This window comes from Trichosurus vulpecula, chromosome 2 (assembly GCF_011100635.1).
Source record: "Trichosurus vulpecula isolate mTriVul1 chromosome 2, mTriVul1.pri, whole genome shotgun sequence".
NCBI lineage: Eukaryota > Metazoa > Chordata > Mammalia > Diprotodontia > Phalangeridae > Trichosurus > Trichosurus vulpecula.
The window spans coordinates 391257387-391280749 of NC_050574.1; the positions used below are offsets into that span (position 1 = coordinate 391257387).

Sequence of the window (23363 nt, forward strand, 5' to 3'; positions counted from 1 at the left end):
CTTTCCTGGAAATTTTGGCTAAATACTTTCCTTGTTCTGAGTATAATTTTATATTTTTTAAAAAACGTGTAAGCTAGCAATGCGGGTAGCTAGGTGGTTCAGTGAATAGAGTGCCAGGCCTGGAGTCAGGAAAATTCATCTTCTTGAGTTTAAATCTGGCCTCAGATACTTACTAACTGTGTGACCCTGGACAAGTCGCTTAACCCTATTTGCCTCTATTTCCTCATCTGTAAAAAGAGCTGGAGAAGGAAATGACAAATCACTCCATTGTTTTTGTCAAGAAAACCCCAAATGTGTTTAGGAAGAGTTAGACACAACTGAAAACGACTGAACAACAACAAACCAACTGGGAAAAAATAAGATTGAAATTTCCTTTGTGGAATGACAAATGATATGCAGTGTTGAGGATCATTTATCAATACTCTATATTTTCAAGGATTTTGTTTTCATTTCTCCTCTTATTAGAATCAGTTATTTAGTTACGGCTCTCTCCTACTCTTATAGAACTTTGTTGTGGAAGCAAAACTAGACAAAATAGAGCATCTAGTAGACATTATTTCACAGGATATTTTTCTCCAAGTTTTCCCAGAATCCTTTAGCAGATTTGCATATTTCCTCACCCTCCACTTACCTTCCAACTTCTTTGAGTGTTACTATAACACTTTATTTCCCAATGAAAAATATTAGTTCACCAGGTAGGGAAATACATGCTGCTTTGTTAATAAAATGCAAGGTTCTTATGTCTATCAATCTACTTGAAGCTATAACTCTCTGTGTAAGAATTATGTCCTTTTGACATCTAGTGAGGTTTAAACCCACAAGGCTCAGCTAATAAATAATAATGATGCTCGCAATGACAATGTGCTCAGCTGAAGCTAAAGTTCTTCCTGAACATAAAGTAACAAAAAAAAATCAAGTGCAAATAGATGTTAATAATTTGTTTGGAAACCTTTTGAATTGTGGAGCTACTAATCCAAAAGCATAAACTCAAAGAACATAAGACTTGAATCCTGCTCTGACTCTGAGGCCAAAAACAGACTCTTACTACTGTTATACTTCAGCAGAGATAAGAAAGGTTTTGAGCATTAATGAATGTCATCATGAATTAAGATTATTAAATAACACAGAATTACATTTTAAGCACTTTTATAATCACTTGGCAATTTGGGCAGATAGGTGGCACTGCAGATAGATATCTAGATTTGGAGAAAGGAAGAACTGGGTTCAAATTCTATCACATATACTTTTAGTTTTGTGACCTTAGACAACTCACAGAACCCCTCTCATCCTCACTTTACTTTTCTGCAAATTAGAGATAATAACTGTACCCCTTTCCTCCATAGTATTATTGTGAGAATAAAATAAAATAATATATGTAAAGTCTTATGCAAAGCTTAAAAGGCTATATAGATTCTAGCTATTATTTATTATTATTATTATTATTGTTATTATGGTGTCAAAGGGGCATTGATTCTAACTTGAGAACACTGCAGGGCTTCCAAATAGACAGTTACCCATTGGCATAAAGTAAATCTGAGGAGCGTGGATTACGGAAAAGAGAAATGTCACAAAATCTCCTACCTTTACCTACTTGCCTAAAAGGGGATTTTTGCAGACAATAAAAAAGGTCAACATAAAATCAAAGGATTGAAAATTAAGAGATCTTGGTGTTAGGCTTGGCTCTGCACCTAACTTGTGTCATGTCCTTGGATTAAGTTTCTTATTGTCTCTTAGCCTTAGTCTTATCTACAAAATGTAAGCATTGTACTAAACCAACCCTAATCCCCCCTACCTCTCTAAAATTCTCCTATTATAAAGCTGGCTCCATCTATAAAAAGAGAGATAATCTGGTAACTAATCTTAAGGAGGTATTTTGAAGATCAATGAGTAAATGTTTATAAAGCACTCTGTATTCTTCTCAAGATATTTGGCCTATGTGTATATTTCAGCCATATTCTTATGGTGTCTATTTCCACTTCGTAAAGTTCATCAAATTTCATTGGGATGACAATTAAAATTGTCATATTAATTAATATTTAAAAATTATCACTGAGTTCTTAGGTGTAGCCACCTGGCTCAGTTTTCTAAACCCCTGACTTGGGGAAAGTCAAGTATATCTTTATAAAATTGTCAAGTTGGCCTCAATTTTAGAACGTTTAAGCTAATCAGCGACTGTAAACTTAAGAAATTGTGACTAGTCTAAGTAAGTTAATAAAAATACCAAGCAAACACATGTAGGAATTTTTTTAAAAAAATAAAGGAAAAGGCAGTACAGTACAAGTATTCCTTACTTCTGACTTTTACATTTCTTTTACATTTCAATTTCAAATCATACTTTGACAGTACTAATTATCAATAAAGGTGCTGATCTTTTTTTCTTACAGCTTTATACTCAGATTGAACTGCATTTGCTTATTCTAAATAGCCTATCTTTAGAGGAAAGAAAACACATTTCTAATCTGCTACAACAAAGGAAGCTGTAGAAGAGTCCAAAATCAAGGAAGCAGGGATTATTCCAATCATTTCTGGTTTCCTTGGCAACAGCATGACCATGTCTTGATTTAATATGGTATTTTGTGCCCACAGTTGGATGTCAGCCAATTTAGATATTACATATAGGACTGATTATAAATACACTGCCAGAATAGAAATCTCAAGTCTAATCTGGCACAAGGTTATGAATTGCAAATGGTCGTTCCTTGGGTTCCAAATAGATATCAGGAGCTCCGATTGTGGTCCTTTCTGCTCCGTTGTACCACTGCTTTGGTGTATAACTTGAAATTATTTATTTTTTCTTAGCTTTATTCTATTTTGAGATAATTCTTACCGTGAGATTTTGGAAGGGATTTGCTACAACAGCCGAAAATATGTACCCTGCTCTTTTTTTAGTTCCTAGAAAGTAAAACTAATGCATGTTAATCCACTCCTTCCCTGCTGCAAAACCTAACTACCTCATCCACAGAGCCAGCACAAGTAAGTGACCCTTCCTCTGAAGTGGGGGAAAAGAAAGAATAAGCACTAAATCTTAAACAAAGAGAATTTTCCCCAGCTAAATTAGTTCAACACCAAGCAAAGTGGAGTTCAAGTGGAAACCACAGTAGCCTCCAGGGAAAGGAAGAAAAAAAAATGTCCTGGCACCATCCTGTATTGACTGCAGGAGGAAAAGAATTTAGAGGCTTCCATTTAGTTTAAACTTGGCCATGTTCAAGTTCTTGTTCTTCTCAGACTTATCCTGATGGCAATTATTGGGCTATTTCTGAAATACTGTGCAGTTTTAAGACTTGGCAGAGCTGTGCTGGGTTCTTAGAGAAGCCATAATAGATAGCACGACTGCTTGTTCTGACCTCTACTTTGTGGCCAGCTTGAAGGTAGAAGAGTAGTAGATATTAACATGATGGGGAATCAGTGCAGAAGGCAAATATGGAGCAACCAAGAGAAGTAGCAATTGCAGTAAGCGAATGAGAGAGACACACATACACAGAGTGAGTGTGTGTGTGTGTGTATGTGTGTGAGGGAGTGAGGGGAAAGAAAAGACAAAGGGAGAGGGAGAGAAAGAGAGGTAAAGGGGGGAGGGAGAGAGAGGGAGAGGGGGAGAGAGAGAGAGAGAGAAAGAGAGAGAGAGAGAGACTGTGTGTGTGTGTGTGTGTGTGTATGTGCGTGAAAGAGAGAGAGAGAGAGAAACAGAGAGAGAATGATGTGGACAGCGGAAGGGACAAAGGACGAAAAACATACAGTTGAGTGCCAGTGGTCATTCATTCTTTGTGTGACCTTGGACCAGCTGTTTAAACTCTCTAGGCCTTACTTTTTTTCAATTAGAAAATGTAGATATCGATGCCTTGCCACTGCCTGCTTCACCAACTTTTTATTGGAAAAACGCTTTGTAAGTTATAAAGCACTACAAAGTACAAGCTGCTGTCTTTGAGAGCATCTGTTCATTTTCATTATACTCTGGCTTGCTGCCTCCAATGCCAACAGTCCATTGAGCTTTGTCCATCTCCAGTGGAATGAATTTGGGACTTTGATCCATGCAGGAAAGGAAAGATCTGATAAAGGCCTTTTAAAAAAAAAGTCACAGAGCTGGAAGAGACCCTATAGATTTTCTCGTTTTTATAAGGGGAAACTGAGGCTATAGGAGGGACCGGTCAAAGCTCACACAATTAGCAGGTATAAGAGACTCAATCCTGTGGATTTCAAGGATTCTTTCTAATACACCATGTTTCCTCAAGGAGAATGAAAAATAATGATAGTGGCCATATTGGGTAAGAGCAAAAACACAAGAGAACAAGATTATTGGAGATGATCAGATGGAAATGAAAAGAAAAAGATGAGATTAAAAAAGTAACTATAGGATAAAGAATAAAACTGACAAGGAGTTGGATTAAAATAGTTCATCTGAAGAGACAAAACTGAAGAGACAAGAAAGCTGCAATAAAATAGAGAAATGATAGAGAAAAAATAAAAATCAGAAAAGAGAAGGCACAATAAATGCAGAATTCATTTTAAAAATAGGAAAACATACTACTGACAAATATAGAATAAACATGTATATTACCATTCATATGTAAAATACTATGAAATACTCTAAGGGATGATGATTAAGGGGATATCCTGTGATCAATGTGATAAGATTTTCCAGTCAATCTAATGAATATTGCAGAATATGACAATTTTTTCCTCTGAGGCATGTGAGAGTCCTTTTCTCATGGAGACTATGGGCATGCTCATTGGCAGCTTGCTGAGAGTACTTCCATTTGGTTTTCAAGGACTACAGCTCACTCCAGGATGATTAGATGGCAATCATCCTCTCTCTGTGTCCCATATTCTCTGTGAAGAGGGATGCTTCAGATGCCTCAGAAACAAAGGTTCATTTCTTGTAAAATCTTAACCTCCCTTACAGGATGTGATAAGTATGACAATATTAGAGTTATATATCATATAGGAAAAAAAGTCAATGACCATTACATTTTTTTGTAATTTGTTATATTCACTTGACAAAAATTTTTCTGTCCACTACCATTACCACTGTAGCAAATGGCTACTAAGATCATAACTTCAAAAGCAGAAGAAAAACCTAATACTTTTACTTTGTCAAGTTTTAAATCAGAATCCATCTATGCAGGAGCTTCCTAAAGATAAGCTTTATTTTAAAAAACAGAAAAATACATATTTTAGCTCTCTATGTTTGATTGTTTTTGAAATATCTTTTTCTCTTTGTTCCAAAAAATGGCTCACATACTACCTATGTTTGCATATCTGTCTTGCCCTTAGAAGACTTATGACACAATCTTTTACAATTTAAAAGGAAGACTGTAATTCAAATATACATAAAATATTTTCATTTTTCCTGACTTTTCTGTCAATCTTTATCTATGTCTGGAATTTAAATGTAAATACAAATCATGCTTCTCATAAAAATTTCATAAAATAACATATCCAGTGTCATACCTATCTCCAACTCCCAATCAAATGGATACAAGGTGTTGCTTTGGGTTTAGGGATACAAAGGAGCTTAACCTTTGATCTGCAAGGCTAGAGAGAGACCAGCTACTTCTGAAATCCATACTTACTATGTTAATGAAAATAGTGCCTGCAATCTCCTGACCTTGGCTAGAAAATATGGTTGCTTTTGGCAAGGCATCTGTGAGTGGCTAGGCAGGCCAACAAGTGTCTATAAAGAGGGCTTGGGAATGAAGTTTGTTGCCTCTTTTGTTTATGAGTGTTGAAGTCAAATTTTGCCAAAGGCATATTCACTGTGATTGTGCCCAAGGAATAGGAAAAGGTAGCATCTTCCCACTACTATGGAGAAATGTGGCGAGAAACCATAGGGTCTTTCTACAATCAACTAAAAGGCCATTCTACTCCTTCTGGACAATAGGATAATTGAGATTGTACAGGAACTAAACAGCAGGAATTTATGGTTTTTAGTTATGACATTCAAATTGACAAAAAATGTCTAGTTTCGTGTCATTTGAAGTGCTCTTTTCGTCATTATATAACCAATACAGCAAAACAAGTAATGATTCCTTGTAGAGAAATGAATTCATGATTTTACAACTGAATCCTTAATTCTTTTGAGCAAAAAAGGATGTTATTTCAGGTTCCACATATGAGTCATCAGTTTCCCTGATGCATGCTTTCCTTTTCACAGAAACAACACATTCTCATAAATTTAGAGCAGGAAAGGACCTGCTCTAAATCCCTCCACTCTACAGATGAGAAAAGTGACAGTTAAGTAACTTCCTCAAAGTCACACAATTACTAAGTTGCAGAAATGAGGATTTGAATTCAGCTCCTCTAACTCCAAATCCAGGGTTGATTATAACAAACTTCCTCTTGATCGAATATAACTCTTGACTGACTTAATTGGAAACATTTTCATGAGAAATTAACATCAACTAATTGGGTAATTTAACATATAAACACTTCTGTAAGCCTATGGACATGAGGTTGGTTCATTTATGGAGCACAACAGGCTAGCATGTAGATTCATTTAACTTGTTTCAGGGACTGAGTTAATGAAAATACCCTACCCGGTTGGTTTCGCTTTTGGATCGGTCATTCTTTGCCCTTGCAGACCTTTCTGCCAGCTTCTTCTGCCTTTGAGGGCCTCTTCCAAAAAAGATGTAATTGACAAAGGCATATTCCAGGAGGGCCAAGAAGACAAAAACAAAGCATCCCATCAGGTACATGTCGATGGCTTTCACATAAGGGATCTTGGGCAAAGTCTCTCGAAGGTGAGTGTTGATTGTTGTCATGGTCAGTACAGTTGTAATTCCTGTTAAGAGAAATGTGACAGTGAGTTCCTGCAGTTTTGCCACATTGGGTTTCATTTTTCATAGGTTAAAAAAAAAATTCCCCAAATAGCTTGAGTCATTTCAGATGATGGATTGGATATTATTGGGCTCATGTGTAGTAGGTGAGATTGAAATGCAATACAGCATAAAATATGTCATTTGGAGCTGCGTAGGCAGAACTATCACATTTCGAGTGGTGAAATGACATCTCTACTCTGGGGAAGATAGCACTTAGAATATTGCGCAGAGATCTGTGCTCCATAATAGCAGTATGTTATAATAAATGGAATAGAATTCTGAAAACAGAGATGAAAATGTGGAAGGTACTAGTGAGGAAAGTGCTGCATATGAAGAGTTGGGAGAAATGAAAATAAATGGGAGTAAATGGGAGATTTCATAGAAGTATGTAAATGTCTGAGTGGGAAAAAAACATTGAGGAAGGAGAATTGTATTATGGGGGCTGCACAAGCAAACCTTACAAACTTGTTTGACAAAGGCAAAATGAAACTTGCTGATTAGTAAATGCTTATTGAATTGAATGGGGTTATCATAAAACAACAGAGAGGACAGTCAACTGTTTGGTGAAAGAACTGGAAATATCATCTGCTGAACAATTTTGATTGCACAGGATAATTCTGGAGCAAGAAAGCAAATGACATAGTATAATCCAAACGCCCCAAGGGGAGACATTAATCTTTGTACCCCTCATAGCGCCTGGCAATGCCTTACCCATGGTAGGTCCTCAATAAGTGTCTGGTAAATGAATTAATTTTCTTGAAACCAAATATTATAGCAATTTCTGTATTAATAGAACTGATTGTTACTTTTGGCAGGTATCTAATATCAACAGATTCATTTTAAGAATTTGTTATGCAGTGTCTCACAATTATTTTATACATGTGAGTCTTGTCTCTCCAAGAAAACTATAAGACAAAGGGCAGAGACCTTACTTTATTCTTTTATAGCTAGCACATTGCCAAAAACAGGACTAGGTATCATACAGGTGTTCGTAAAATGCTTAGAGTCTCAGAAGAATTGAATTTTAAAGATGGAAATGATTTTATAGGTGTTATAGTCCAATAAAGGAATATAGTCCAATAACTGTGCCTAATGTCACAGGCACAATTAATGGACAAACCTGAACTTATGTAGTTTAAATGAAACTTACTGGTGAGAGGGTAGGAAAGTCACTCACTTTTTCATGGTAGAGTAACTCTTTTAGTCTAAGAAGTATCTTGGAAAGAGGTGGCATACTACCAGGGCTTTGAAGTCAGGAAGAGCTGGGTTTAAATTCTGCTTCTGACACATGCCAGATGTATGGCCATGGGTAGGTAGATCATTTCATTTTACTTGCCTTAGGGAAGATGTTTAAGTTACAGAAGACTTGTGAAATGGATATATAAAGGGAGTTTCCTCCACTGATGAAATCATAGTTCTAGGACATAAAAAAGGATTTTGGAGAATAACATTGTAAAGAAATATGTTTCAAGAATAAGTAGCTTAACTCCTTCTTACAAGTAAGATTAATCTTATTCCATATAATTAATTTTGTTTTTTTGATGAGGCAGCTAGGAAAGAACGTGTGTATACCTCCTCTCAGGAACCCAATAACAACATATTAACTTGCATTTGTATATAGCACTTGGTTGTTATGTACTTTCCTTATAACAACCCTGTGAGATAGATATAAGTGACATTATTCCCATTTTACAGATGAGGGAAAAAGGAATGGGAAGCTTTTCTACCAATCAGTCTCAGCCTTCATATGGACAGATTTATGTATTTGTCATGTTTGCTGGCAGGCCCACTTGTTACATAGGGCTTATACCAAGCTAAAGGAAAGAATACTACAGCCATGTTCCCATGAACATGTCTTGGGCAACGGAAAACAGTTGTCATGTGAACAGTTTGGGAGAAGGAGAAAAAGGCATAGAGGGACAGGACTGCCCTAACTGCCCAGTGCTCATACTCTGGAGGACTAACGTATAGATAGAGCAGCCCTACCAAGAGTTACCAACATGGAGCCTAATTTCCTCTCTCTTACTACTTTACACCTTTCCAATTATCAAAGAGGTGTGAAAAAAGAAGTCCATTATTTTAAAAGGAAAAATAAAAGCATTTTCTATTTCTAAGTGTATCGGTATTATTGGTTGAATATTTGCTCAGAGAGGGCAAAGATCAACATCTCTTGTTTCACAGATCATGATAGTAAAGTAATTGAATAAAGGCCACTCATAGAGTCACCTGTGGATTTTGGAATGTATCCTATGTCTCCTACTTTATCCCTCTGCCTTCAGCATCACTACTAAAAATACAGAAATAAAGAATTGAGAAAAATAATTTCAGGTCCAACTGGTAAACACAATTGCTGATGGAGTTTATAAGGAACTTACAATTCTTGTATTTTAACCTAAATCTTACTCTAATGTCTCATTATAGTATGGAAGGGACCCTATGTTCTCCATGGGCAGCTAGGTGGTACGGTAGATAGAGTGCTAAGCCTGGAGTCAGGAAGAATTGTCTTCCTGAGTTCAAATCTGGCCTTAGACACTTACTAGCTGTGTGACCCTGGCCAGTTACTTAACCCTATTTGCCTCAGTTTTCTCATCTGTAAAATGAACTGGAGAAGGAAATGGCAAACCACTCCAGTATCTTTGCCAAGAAAACCCCAAATGGGGTCAGGAAGAGTCCGACATGATGAGAAATGTCTGAATGACAACAAGAAATTAGGTTCTATAAGGCTGAGACAGTTGGCAATGAGTTGTAGAAGGTAACACCAACTAGGCAAGGCTTCATGTAAAGGCCCAGTCCTGGACCACAGATTTGTTGTCCAAGGCCCAGCCTACACAGGTTCAAATAGGCTCATCAGCCACGCTTACACAGGTTCAAAGAGGCTCATCGCTATGCTAGCCACAAGATAATTTTTTTTTTGGACCGAATAACTTTCAAAGACCAGTTGCATTGTAGAGAACACATATTCAGGAAGAGCCAGGTGTGAATCCTATTTCTTCCACTTACTAGTTAATGTGATCTTAGACAATCTTCCTAATCCTTGTCTTAGTTTCCTCCTCTGTAAAATGGGGCCAATAATATCCCAGTCCTTAACCTCGCTGGGTTGTTGTGAGGATCTATGAGATTATGTATGCAAAGTAATGTGCAAACTTTAAAATGCCATATAAACGCTTGTTATTATTAATAAGTCACAAATGGGTTGTGACCTGTGTCACTGGAGGAAATCCCCACATCAATCATAGATCCTTAAAGTATGCACATCTACTTTTTTCACATGAGAATTTCACTGGAATGTTTCACACAACATGTAAGAGAAAGCAATATACAAAATCTAAAATTGCTTTTCTTTTGGAGGGTGGAAGGCAGGGCCACTGGGGTTAAGTGACTTGCCCAAGGTCACATAGCTAGTAAGTGTGTCAAGTGTCTGAGGCCAGATTTGAACTCGGGCCGGTCCTCCTGACTCCAGGGCCGGTGTGCTACTCACTACGCCACCTAGCTGCCCTTAAAAATGTTTTAAGAGTGTGTTGGTAAGCAAAAATGGGCTCCTTAGCACTTAGTTCAACAAGTGCCCTTGAATAGTTTGGCTTTTGTTCCCTTTGAGTAATTCACTGAGCCTTACTAGGTGCTAAGCCCCAGGCCCAAACCCCTATTAGGCGTAAAACACTAGTGGGTATGGATTGGCAACTAAGGTGGGGCCCAAGGTGGGGCTAACTCCAGGGAGGGCCTAGTTTACAAGTCTGGGAGAGCAGAGGTTTTTAGACCACGTGGGTTTAAGTCCTCCTCTTTGTGAAGATTCTAGGTCATGTGGGTGAGTCACATGTGTGACTCACCCCTGACGCTGAAAAGGATTTAAAAACCAGGGGTTGGCTGTCTGTTCTTTGGAGCTCCTCCTTACAGCAGTGGTGAAATGCATGACTCTGGGCCAGCCCTTGTTCTGAGCTCCCGGGCTGAACCTAGATGTTGGTAACTATGAATCTGTATTGGGTCTGTCTGTTGATGTTTGTACTTTGTTTGTAATTTTGTTCTGAAGTTTAGGGTGCTGGCTTTTTCCCCTGAACTAAGTGAATGCTGTCTGTATGCTGGATTAAAGTAAACGTCAGCACCTTTAACCTTGCTTTCCTTTTTAAAGCAGATCAAAAGAATCTGTGCTTTCCCAGTGTGGCAGCAGCTTTCTGGGTGCTGGCTGTGGGTGGATCTTACACCCCCACAGAAGCTGCTAGCTGGATTGTGGAAACAAAGAGTGTAAGATGATATTAATATATTTACTAGAGCCAGATAGTTGGCACACTGGATAGAGCTCTGGACCCAGAGTCAGGAAAACTGATTTCAGATATGGTTTCAGGCATTTAATAAACTGCTTAAGCAAGTCATTTAACCTCTACCTGTCTCAATTCTTCATCTGTAACATAGTGATACTATATCACTTACTTTCCAGGGTTGTTGAGAGGATCAAAAAAGATATTTGTAAAGCACTTTGCAAACCTTAAAGCATTCCATATTTTATATAATTATATACAATATAATTATATTACACATTGATATCATAAGTTATATAGATATATACATATCGACATCATTTCCATTGAAAAGCTTTACTTAATATTCAGCTTAATCTCCAACTCTTTTTCTTATTGTTGTCCAGTTGTTTTCAGTTGTGTCCAATGCTTCATGACCCCATTTGGGGTTTTCTTGGCAGAGATACTGGAGTGGTTTGCCATTTCCTTCTCTAGCTCATTTTACAGATGAGGAAACTGAGGCAAACAGGGTTAAATTACTTGCCCAGGGTCACACAGCTAGTCAGTATCTGAAGCCAGATTTGAACTCAGGAAGAGCCTGGGTTAGGAATTCTTTTGACAACAGTAAAATTAATTAGGGGTTTCCAACTTAATCTCCTTACTCCTGAGAGAGAGGGAAGGGGTGGAAGAACTAGTGGAAAAGTGAAAGGAAGGAAAACTTTCATGTAAGACCTTTTCACCACTCTTCTACACCCCAGTCCCCATTTTTAAATCAGGCTTGTGATTATATATACGTGTGTGTGTGTGTGTGTGTGTGTGTGTGTGTGTGTGTGTAATATTTCCTGGGGAATTCCCAGGAAAGAAATTCCCTCTACCAACGCAGATCTTCATTTGTAGCTATGTGGGGCAGTGGATAGAGTTCTAGGTCAGGAATACTAATTTTCCTGAGTTGAAATATATCCTTAGATGCTTACTAGCTGTGTGAGTCTGGACAAGTCACTTCACCTTGTCTGCCTCAGTTTCCTCATCTGTAAAATGAACTGGAGAAGGAAATGCAAACCACTCCAGTATCTTTGCCAAGAAAACCCCAAATGGGGCCAGGAAGAATTGGATATGACTTAGCAACAACGGTATAAAAGAATCATTTAGGGTAGGGAGATGTTAAGTGAGCTGCCCAAGGTCACACAGGCAAGGCTTTTCAGAGGAAGCACTTGAACCCAGGTTGTCCTGACTCAAAGGACAGCCCTCTATCCACTATGGCAGACTATAATTCATTCAAGACTGCACAAATGCACTTGAAAAGTGGACAATGTGGATTATTCTGCTCTGATTAACTGAATGAATAGTATAAGTAGCTATATATTTGAAATGCTGTAAGTATAGTACTACCTAAAAAGAGGAAGAATGAAAGAGTTGCTCTAAGGCTTCCCTTCAGTTCTATATTTCTCTGAGATAAATATTTTAGAAGTCATTTCATCAATGCCTTTTGCTTATGAGTTTGCTATGTCAGCTGTATCTAAATTATCATTAACTGAGAATTATTTTATATCGCATAGGTTAAACATAATTTTATATTTTTTCCCTCAAGGATCTAAGAAAATGTTATAAATAAAAATTCTGATTCATATTTTCTATAAATTAACATAGTGACCAAATGAGCAGAATAACTACTGGACTACACAGCAGCAGTAAGAATTAAATGGTGTGTTTTAATGCTCATTAAATTGTATAATTCCAATTATATTGCCATAATATTTAATTATTTTCCATTTTACTTAAAAAAATGTGGAACCAATCAGGTCTTCTTCCTGGGATAGAGACATCTCTTTAAACAGGAAATAACAATTCCCACCCTAATAAAAATTGGTAACAAATATTTTATGATGCAAATATTCTAGAGGCATATTTTCCTTATCATTGCTGTGAAGATTCACATTTAAGCCTTTTTAATTAAATTACCACATCAAGGGAATCATGCGTGAGCTTTTCGATTGAAGATAAAACAGAATTATGTCCACAAAGCTAGTGTCATGAGATGTCAAAATGCTGAAAGTGAACTGTAGTCTCTGAAATCACTCGATACTGTAATGATATATTTAGTTAAATTTTAATCCTATTTTTTAATCACATACCAAGGGCAACTCTTGCTGCTGATGCATCATAATTAATCCAGAATGACACCCATGATAAAATTGTAATCAGTATGGAGGGCATGTAGGTCTGAAGAATGAAGTATCCAATATTTCTCTTCAACCTGAAGCTCAGTGAAAGTCGTGGATAGGCACCTATGGAAAACACAAAATTGTTATTTGTAACAGAGAGAGAGAGAGAGAGAGAGAGAGAGAGAGAGAGAGAGAGAGAGAGAGAGAGATTGGCAGACAAAATCATTTGCCTTTGTTGCCATGGAGACTAAAACATGTCTTTGGAGCCACAGGGACTGTGGAATACTCCACAACCATACAATTTATTTCTGTCTGGCAAATGGTATTTACAGGGAACCCAGAGTGTCTTGAGAGAAAAAACACTGTTATGTAGTCTATTTTTAATGTAATAATGAGGAAATGCTACTAAGGCTAAATGCTGAAATGAGAAATATCCCTCTGGAAAACTTTTTTACTTTATTTTTTTTAAAGAAAAGCTTTTAACAGAAGGCTGCAAAAGAAAGCCAAATGCCTTGTTTATCCCTTTAATTAATGGCTGGTCTTCTAGTTCTTCATTGTCTGCAGACAGATTTGGCCCAGAGCTGCCCCAAGCCAAATGGTTTTTTTGCTGCCACCCACACACACCAGGCTCAAAACCAGCTGTGCAAAAGTAACTAGGATGGGGGCACTTACCAAAGGTATAAAGACCCTGCCATTTTGCGTATGAAAAACTCTTAAAATTGGTATGGTTAAAGATGGGCGATACCTAACCCTAGTAAAATATGTACCTTGATCTCACACTGAAATGCTGCAGTTCCTTGACAAATGAAAGCATTGTCTTGTTATTTCTTTAGTTTTGTTATTTTTCGACATTCATATATCTGTATGCACATAATAAAAATGCTCTGGCTTTTCATCTTTATATGTATTCTTCCCACATGTCATACTTGGAAAAAAAACATTGCTTTACAATACATAGATACATAACAAATGTGTTTTGTATTTCAAATAGCCGTCCTTTCCTTTGACCCAGTCTTTGCCTCAAAAGCATCTGACAAGAGTTCCTTACAGTTCTTTCCCCTAATCTCAATTCTTTTTTTCTGTACTTGTAGCATTGTCTCTTTCCTTCCTGTCCCAGGAGAACTGTTTCTTCTTTTCAAAACTAACTTTCTACTGGTACTCTTGGTCACACTCCCTCATGCATCCTCTGCGAAGGAGATTCCCCCAAGTGATACCTCAAAGTTCTTCATCTTCAATTTCTCATCCCACTTTGATTAGAGTCTCCTCCTTGTCTTACAAATAAGCTCAGGATAGCTTGATTCTAAAAGAATATTCCCTCATAATCCTCCTTTCACCCCTACTCTAAGCTATCGATCTTTCACTTATTCTTCTCTATCTTAAACTCCTTAAAAGAGTAGTCTACACTTGCTATTATCCTCTGCAAAACTTTCTCCATACTTCTTGGCTTCTATGGCAGTCCCTCAATCAATCAATAAGCTTTTATGAAGGCCCTGTTATATGTCACACACTCTCCTGGTTTCATTCTCTTTATTCTGATTGTGACTTCTCGGTTTGCTTCATAGATACCTCTTTTTTCTTTCACCTATTTGTAGTAATTTCATAAGGATTTTTCCTTAGTCCTTTTCTCTTTACATGCTTCCATAACTTCAGGTATGCTCTAATTTCTTTATTTGTAAAATGTGGGCATTCTACCAGACCAGAAGTTCTTAACCTTTTCTCGTGACATGGGGCCCTGCAACAGTCTAGTGAAATACAAGAATCTCTTTGTCGAATAATGCTTTTAAGTGCATAAAATAAAATAATCTGGACTATAAAGGAAACCTACTAAAATAGTTATCAAAATGTTTCCTGTATTCCTAGCTGTCTTTTCACTCTCACTGCTACCAAAGGCTCCCCTTCTTTCTTACCAGTATAAGATGAGCTCCTAACTGGTCTCCCCACACCTTACCTCTCTCCCCTCTGATCCTTACTATATCCCATTGCCAGATTAATTTCTCTAAAGCAGAACTCGAATCATGTCATTCACTTGCTCAGTGATCTTCATTTATGGCTCTTTACCACTTAACAAATGGAATCCAAATTCGTGTGTATGGCAATCAAAGCCCTTTATGATCTGATCCCAACTCTACTATACAGAGTTATTTCTCACCATTCCCCAAATATACCTTACGATGAACCAAAATATATACTATTTCCTGAATACACATCTCACTTTTCTACCATTGAACTCTTGTTTAAGGCATTTCCTCTAACTCTGAGATGCCTTTCTACCACTAAATCAAATTCATTTATTAACCCTTCAATGATTAGCTCAAATGTCACCTCCTTCACCTCCTCAACTGGATATAATATTTAACCTCATCTTAAGTCTTAGAACAACATTCTTTTCATAACTCTCTTTTTAAAACCATGTGGAAATGTTGTTGACTCCTGCCGTGGTCTAAGTATGACCATAGGTAAGTTTATTTAACTTTTCTGATCTTCGATTTCCTCATTTGAAAAATGTAGATAATATTTGCACGGACTATCTGTCGCAGACATGAGAACCAAATCAGATCCATTATTTAATGCCTGGGCTATTACTGTGGCTTACTGGTTGGTCTGCCTTCCACAAGTCTCCCCACACCCAACTCTAGTCTATCCTCTACCCAGCTAACAAAATGGTTTTCCTGAACACACACACACACACACACACACACACACACACACACACACACAGCCCCGTTCTTAAATAAAATCTAGTCACTCACCTCTAGGATCAGATAGAAACTACTCTGCTGTTCAAAGCTCTTCAAAACCTGTCTGTCCTCCTGTCCTCATTCAGGTCTTCTGAAACTAACAACTCTCCCCTCCCAGCCTTGCCTACCCCATCATGTCCTCTGTGATTCACTGACATTGGTGTCCTTGTTATTCCTTGAACAACACACTCCATCTCTTGGCACTAGGCATTTTCACAGGTTGCAAAGGAATTCTCTCTCTCTCTGTCTCTCACTCTCTCTCTCTCCCCGCCCCCTTTATCTCTTTCTTCTGGATTCCCTGGCTTCCTTCCAATCTCAGCTAAAATCCCACCTTCTTCAAGAAGCTTTACCCAATCCCCCTTAATTCTAGGGCCTCCCCTCCATTAATTATCTCCAAGTTATCTTGCATCTATCTTGTTTGTAGAAGTTGTTTGCATGTTGTTTTCCTCATTGGACTGTGAGCTCCTCGAGAGCAGAGACTGTCCGTTGCCTTTCTTCATATCCCCAGTGCTTAGCACAGTGCCTGGCACACAGTAGGTACTTAATAATTGTTTGTTGACTGATGTTTATAAAGTCTTTTGTCAAACTAAAAATACCACATAAATATGAGCTAGTGTTATTTTATTCTGCCTTGTGTCTTATTTATTGTACTTTTTCTTTCTTTCCTACCATGTTATGAAATACTTGAGTTGAGAAATTAGGTCTTATTCCTTTTTTATCTAACCCCTTCCCCCAAGTGATTAGTCCATCAACTTACACATCCTAGGCGCTCAAAACACATCTGATGAATAAATGAATACCATTTTGTGTTATGTACTGGGTTTTTGATTTCTCAAATTTCCTTTTCTGCATCGCCAGTGAATCCTCTGGGCTTTAGATTACAAGCTTAGAGAAGGCGATGAGTGCTGTAACCTTCTTTTATATCCAAAACTTACTCTAGCTTCTCATGAGCTAAGCCATCAGCCTTAGAATTCCTTTGAAACACAACTTCTTATGGGAAATATTCCAGTATGGTCAACCCTTCATATCAAGGACTTTATCATTATTTTTTTATAGTGACCCTATCGCCCAACTTCTCACACAATGAACTCATATAAAGTAGGCAATTAACAAATTTCCTGCTCTCTATAATAAATATGTGTTGAATGTGAAAAGAATAAATGAATGGATGTCCACCTACTAAGGTATGATAGACTCTATTCTTTCTTGTAGGGATAAATGCTGTTCATAAGTTGGGAGGGAAATCCCCAGAATTACATAACTTCCAAGCATTTAGGTGGCACAGTGGGTAGAATGCTTGACATGGAGTCAGGAAGTCCTGAGTGAATAATAGCCTGAGAGACTTCTTAGCTGTGTGATCCAGGCAAGTCACATAATCTCTGTTTGCCTCAGTTACTTCAACTATAAAATCAGGATAATAATAACAATATCTATCCCCCCCTTCTCGTCCCTGGATTTTTGTGAAGATCAAATGAGATATTTCTAAAAAAATGTTTAGCATAGTGCCTGACCCCTTCTCTTTAAAGCTGAAAGGAACTACAGAGGTCATTAAATGCATCGTGAACCTTACCTAGAATGCCTCCTACACAATTCTTGACAAGTGGCCATTCATAGCTTCACATGAAGACCACCACTGAAGGAAGATACCACCATATCCTGACATCTTCCTAACCACTCCTATAAAGCTCTGGGAATTTTTTTTTCTTTTGTACTTCCTTCCAAAAATCATCCTCATCATCATCATCCTCATCCTCATCCTCTTCTTCCTCCTCCTCCTCCTCGTCATCATATCCTTCTTCCCCATGATGACCCATCAAATACTTGACAGCTCTCATATGCTTCTCCCATAAATCTTCTACTATCAGTAGTTCTTTCAGACAAATCATCATTTGACATGATCTTCTGGTCTCATATTATCCCATCCTGTTGACCCTTTTCTGAATCTTTTCCAAATTGTCAATATCCTTCCTAAAGTTCGGTATGCAGAAGTGAACATAATACTGCTGCTTGGTTCTTACCACAGTAGAGAAAAGCAGGACTGTCACCTCTTTTATGTGGATACCACATTCCCATTAATTCAGTTGAAAATCAGGGTAGTTTCTTTTGAGTTTTGAGGTCATACTGTGGTTGACTATTGAGTTTAATATGCATGGGAAGCCCAGAGATTTGAGTGATTGTTTTGGACCTTGTGTCACCCAGGAATGATTCCCATTTCAAAAAGGCCTTCATCCCTGGAAATTTTCTAAGTCAATTAGACTTGAAGATACTAACAGTAATAAGAATTAAATGCAGCAGTATCCTGAAAGAGTGAGTGTCAAAGTTGGGAAGCTCTGTATATTAATGGATATGTGCTGAAGCATCAGTGTCCCTGAAGTATTTTCTCTGAGCCTTCCTCTGGGTACCCTATGACAGGCTCCCCAAGATTTCATGAATAGATAGAAGTCTAAACGTAACAATAGCTTCTTGTTTAGGCAATAGTATAATAGCTACAAAAATTTGTACCAACTAAAACAGTTTAGGACATAGAGAGAGAGTAATATAGAGGAAAAATGTTGGCCTTGGAATTAGAAGATTTGGGTTTGAGTTTTAACTCAGGCATGTTTAGTTGCACGACTTCAGAATGTCACTCAATCTCCCTGGTCTCAGTTTCCCTACTTGTGACATGAGTGTAACATTGCTTAAATTGCCTACCTCCCAGAGCCATTACAAGGAAAGTGCTTTGCAATTTTCAAGTTCTAAACAAATTAGAGTTATCATTAAGTACTTTGGGACATAGAAAAATAGTCCAGAGCATAGAGCAGCATCACATCCTAGGAGCACTGTCTAGATAGAATGCAATGATGCAGGCATCCCAGAACCACACAGAAAACCTAGCAAAGTTTCTATTTGGCAGAGGTTAATGCTCTATGATAGAGATGCGTTAAGGCTGATACTGTGAAATTGATACTGCAGTGCATTAGTGCATTAAAGCCTGTTTCAAAATGTCAAGAGAAATGTGCAGAAGCTCTAATGTGAATGTGCCAGTGCAGATATTTGACAATGCCAAGGTAGATGCTGAACCATGGTAATGGAGTAAGGCAAAATTCTGGACCTATTCCTAGGCTCTTCTGTCAGGTCAAAACAAAGGTATCTGCCACCAGACCTGCTTTCAGCTCAGCCCTTGCTGCCCTCATTGAGGGGAGAAATTATTGTAGAGAAGGAGCCTACTTTTCTTATCAGCACCAGCAATAACTGCTGACCAAATACCACCAACAGGCAGATAGATACAAGAACCCTAGGAATGGGAGCTCCCCCCCCACCCAGAAAATGAGTCCCTCTTCTAGCTTAGCTCACATAGAAATTACCCAGGGAATCAACTCACATGGAGAATTGAACAGCCATTGCCACCAAATGCCAACCAATTGCCTCTCACAGGGCCAACAAGTCAGCCCTGCTGAATTCAGCAGCAGGGACCTTGAAGGGGAGCTGAGAAACAGCATGCACCAGGCAAGTCAAACCACCACTACCAGCTCGAACACCACTCCCTTTGGACTCTGATAGATACACCCAGTACCCTGAACACAAGAACCTTTGGAATAGTAACACTCCTAGCCCAGTGTCCACAGCCATCATCCAGGAAAGCAAACCTTGTGGAAATGCAGACTGGTAACTGCTCGTACAGGTGCCAGAAAATAAAATTCTTGTCACCATAGTCCTTGGCACTGTCAGATGATTCAATATCATAAACTGATACGATGTTAGCAATGGAGATGACATTCAGGAAAAGCATACCATATGCTTTGTTACTGAATGTGAAGAGCCATGGGATTTTTTCGTTTGAAACCTTCCATATGTGTTGTTTTATTGGAATGTGACCTCCTTAAGAGCAGGAACTGCCTTTCTTTTCTAAGGGCATCCCCAGCATATAACAGTGCTTTGCACATGCTAAGCTCTTAATAAATGCTTCATTCATTCACCTAATTCATCATTAATCAGTCCTTCCATATAACAACACCATTCGTACCCTTCTCCTGCGCCCTTCTCCGTATTGGCATAGTACATAGACAGAATATTACAATAGAAATTGGAAATTGTGGGGTTTTTTCTGTCTTTTTTATTACCTATCTGTGGTACTTTCAGCAAGAGAGCCAATTTCAGTGGGTTTCCTAACTAGTGAAGTAAAAGCCTTAGATTAGATCAAGTATTCTTAAACTGGGTCTCTGAATAGATTTCTGGGGGAGGGGAAGGCATAATTTCTAACTGAAATTTAGCATTTCTTTCAATTATGAATTTCAAAAAAAAATTCTGAGGACTCCATAGGATCCACCAGATAGCCAAAGGAGTCTATGACACAAAAAAGGTTCTGAACCTCTGGACCAGATGATCTCCAAGTGAAGTTTCAACATTCAAGGAGTCTTCCCCACATAGATATCTGATAGGTAGGGCTAAAGAAGCCAAAACTGTATCTGAGGTCCTTTTTGAATTATAGTTTACAAAATTTAATAGCACTTAACATGAAAAGGAAATATCTTAGGCATATCTAGATGTATCAGATGTAAGTTCCGTAGAGGCAGATTTCATATTCAGTGAAAAGGTGAATTGTTTAATGGAACTCTTCAAAAGTATCTCTGTTCTAAATTAGAATAGAGATTGTCGGGGATGTCATAGAGGACATTGCTTCTCTGATATGGGTTGATTTAGATTATTTCTTGACATCCCTTGCAATTCCAAGAATCTGTAATTCTACAAACTGAGCAGTAAGAATTCTATAGCTCCTTGTCCATTGGTACTTAAAATATCCCTTTCTCTGAACTCTGGACTATATTAGCCATGATTTTAGAAAGTAACCATTTAAAAAAAATAGGCATACCATCAGTAAATCGACAATTATGCCTATTTGTAAATGCCTATTATGTCTAGCACTTTGCTAGATACTTGTGATGAAATGACAAAATTAAACAAACCCCACCTTCAAAAAGCTTAAATTCTATCAGTATTTTAATATTTGAATGAGTATTAATTTTCAAAATAATCTCACTGGTACTGTATGCATGTATTTTAGTAATGTTACCACTGATTATATTATCTTTATAAATGTCTTTGTAGATAGCTTAAGAATCATAGCTAAACTAGCAATATTTTCATCATCTTTATGGTTAAAAGCCCAAAACCAAACCAAACCAATATTACTCAAATCAATTACCTATGTTGTTCACCTGGATTGGCTCAGAATAACTTTTGGCTCTTTGCAGGAATCAAGTACATCGCAGAAAGACAAAGATTATGCACCATCGAGGATTTTTTTTAAAGGGTGTGACATAGGCCCTCAAAGCAAATCCAAAGGAGTCACACGGGTACTCTCCTAGCTATACCATGTTAAACAACCATAGCTCAAGACCAATATAGCTCCCCTGCGGTACCCAGTGAAGAAATTCTGAGCTTGGAAGGGGTGTTTCCTCAAAAAAGGACATCAGGAAGATATGACAACTGAGCTCCTTTATGGTCCTTTATGGACCCTGGACCCAAGCAGCCTCTTTGTAGAGGCAAGACACCTGGTCTCTGTTAGCTCTGGGCGTAGGAGTTTGCTTCTGTTGAGGCTGGATGGAAAGGTAGGCTAAATAATCTATAAAGCCCCTTCTAATTCTCAGGTTTTAGTGGTCTCTAAGGATTGGCTATAGTAAAAACACTTGTTACCTGGAGAAGAAGATATATTCAATAATATATATCTCTAAGTTTGATAATATTTCATGGCCCTTTTTGGCTAAAGCAGGCATTAGGAGAAATAAAGCATGTAAGAGACCATTAAGCTAGGTGTTACAAAACCTTTAAGGTATATGTCTCTTTCTTATTAATTGCACTGAAAACCAGAGCTGGAAGGAGTTTGCAAATTGGATTCTAGAGAATTGCCCAAGCTCATATTAACCATAGGCAATGCTTATTATATTCCAATTTATAGAAGATAGCAATTTGGACTTCTCATTGATACAGCAGATAAAAATAAATGTGAAGGTTGATCTCTGAAAGATAGTAACTTAACATAGCAAATGGAAGTATTCATTATCATTCATCATTGGTTCCCACTTTTCCCTTCAAATCTTACAGAAGTATTCTGAAATAAATCTGAAAGGAATTGTTTTCCCAATATATGCCACTGAAAAAATAGCAGAATAACCATATAAAACAATATATCTGCCACCAGTCTAGTCCATCCTATACTCTTTTACAAGAGAAGCTGAGTATCTTAGGACTTAGTTTTATTTTAGCTTCCCTAGGCTTCATGATTGCTTCTGTGCCTTTCTATTTCGTCTCAGACAAAACAGAAATTCTCATTTCCCTTTAAAAACAATTCATAAGCTGACCCTAAACTATCTTTACAACTTAAATATATATTACTCCCAGAGGTATGCTAGTAAAAAAAAAACAACTGACCCTCAGAAAGGAATACACATATACATACATATATGTATGTGTATACATATATATATATATATATATACATATATACACCTATACATACATATAGATCTGGTTTTTTTGTTTGTTTGTTTTTTGGAGGGGGGACGGCAGGGCAATTGGGGTTAAGTGACTTGCCCAAGGTCACACAGCTAGTAAATGTGTCAAATGTCTGAGGCCGAATTTGAACTTCAGGGCCAGTGCTCTACTCGCTGTGCCACCTAGCTGCCCCTGTACATATAGATCTATACACACACATACACAAGGGACACTTGTAAGTTAAATGTGCATTATTAACATTTCTCCCATCACTTCTTTCAGTCCAAACAATCAGCAAAACTATAGATCTTGGAAGTGTAAATGCTCATACCAAAAATTTAACAACCAACTCTGGCAGCCAATTTGAACTGCCTCCAGCATTCCCTTGAATTGACTCCCCTTCCTGCACTTTGTGGTCAGCCACTCTGGGTTTCTCTCTCATTATCTCACAGAAAACTTCACTTCTCCCATCTCTTTGTCTTTGTACTCACTCTCCCTCTGTGCCTAAAATGAGCTCTCTCCTTCCCTCTGCCTCATAGAATACCTCACTTCTTTCAAGACTCAGATTAGGCTCCACTTTCTTCAGAAAGCCCAAACTTTTAGTGTCCTCCTTCGCTAATGATCTTGGATTTTACCACCATGTATTTATTTTGTATATTTAGGTAGGTACATGTCTTCTGTCCCAGTAGAATGAAAAACTCTTGAAATCAGGGACTACTTCTTTTATTTTTATTTTGTCTTGGTATCTCCAGTGCCTAGTACAATGCCTAGCATGCAGAAGGTACTTAAGAAATCCATTTGATTGACTCATAGGATCTAGCTTCGAATGCCAAAGGTAAGCTTGCCAAAAAGACTATTTTATGGAGAACTCACACAAGGCAAGCGCTCACATGGTGATCAAAAAAAGCAATGCAAGGACACTCTCAAGGTCTCTCTTAAGAACTTTGGAAC

General features: G+C 37.8%; 1 protein-coding gene across 1 annotated transcript in view; it reads right to left on the reverse strand.

Annotated features, from left to right (window-relative positions):
- Window positions 1-23363, reverse strand: part of GABRB3 (gamma-aminobutyric acid type A receptor subunit beta3) — a 67351-nt gene that overhangs the window by 17747 nt on the left and 26241 nt on the right. The window contains exons 4-5 of the mRNA XM_036745980.1: window positions 13174-13326; window positions 6531-6775 (exon numbers count right to left, since the gene is read on the reverse strand). Coding sequence (XP_036601875.1) covers window positions 6531-6775; window positions 13174-13326 — 398 coding nt within the window. The remainder of the gene's footprint in view (window positions 1-6530; window positions 6776-13173; window positions 13327-23363) is intronic.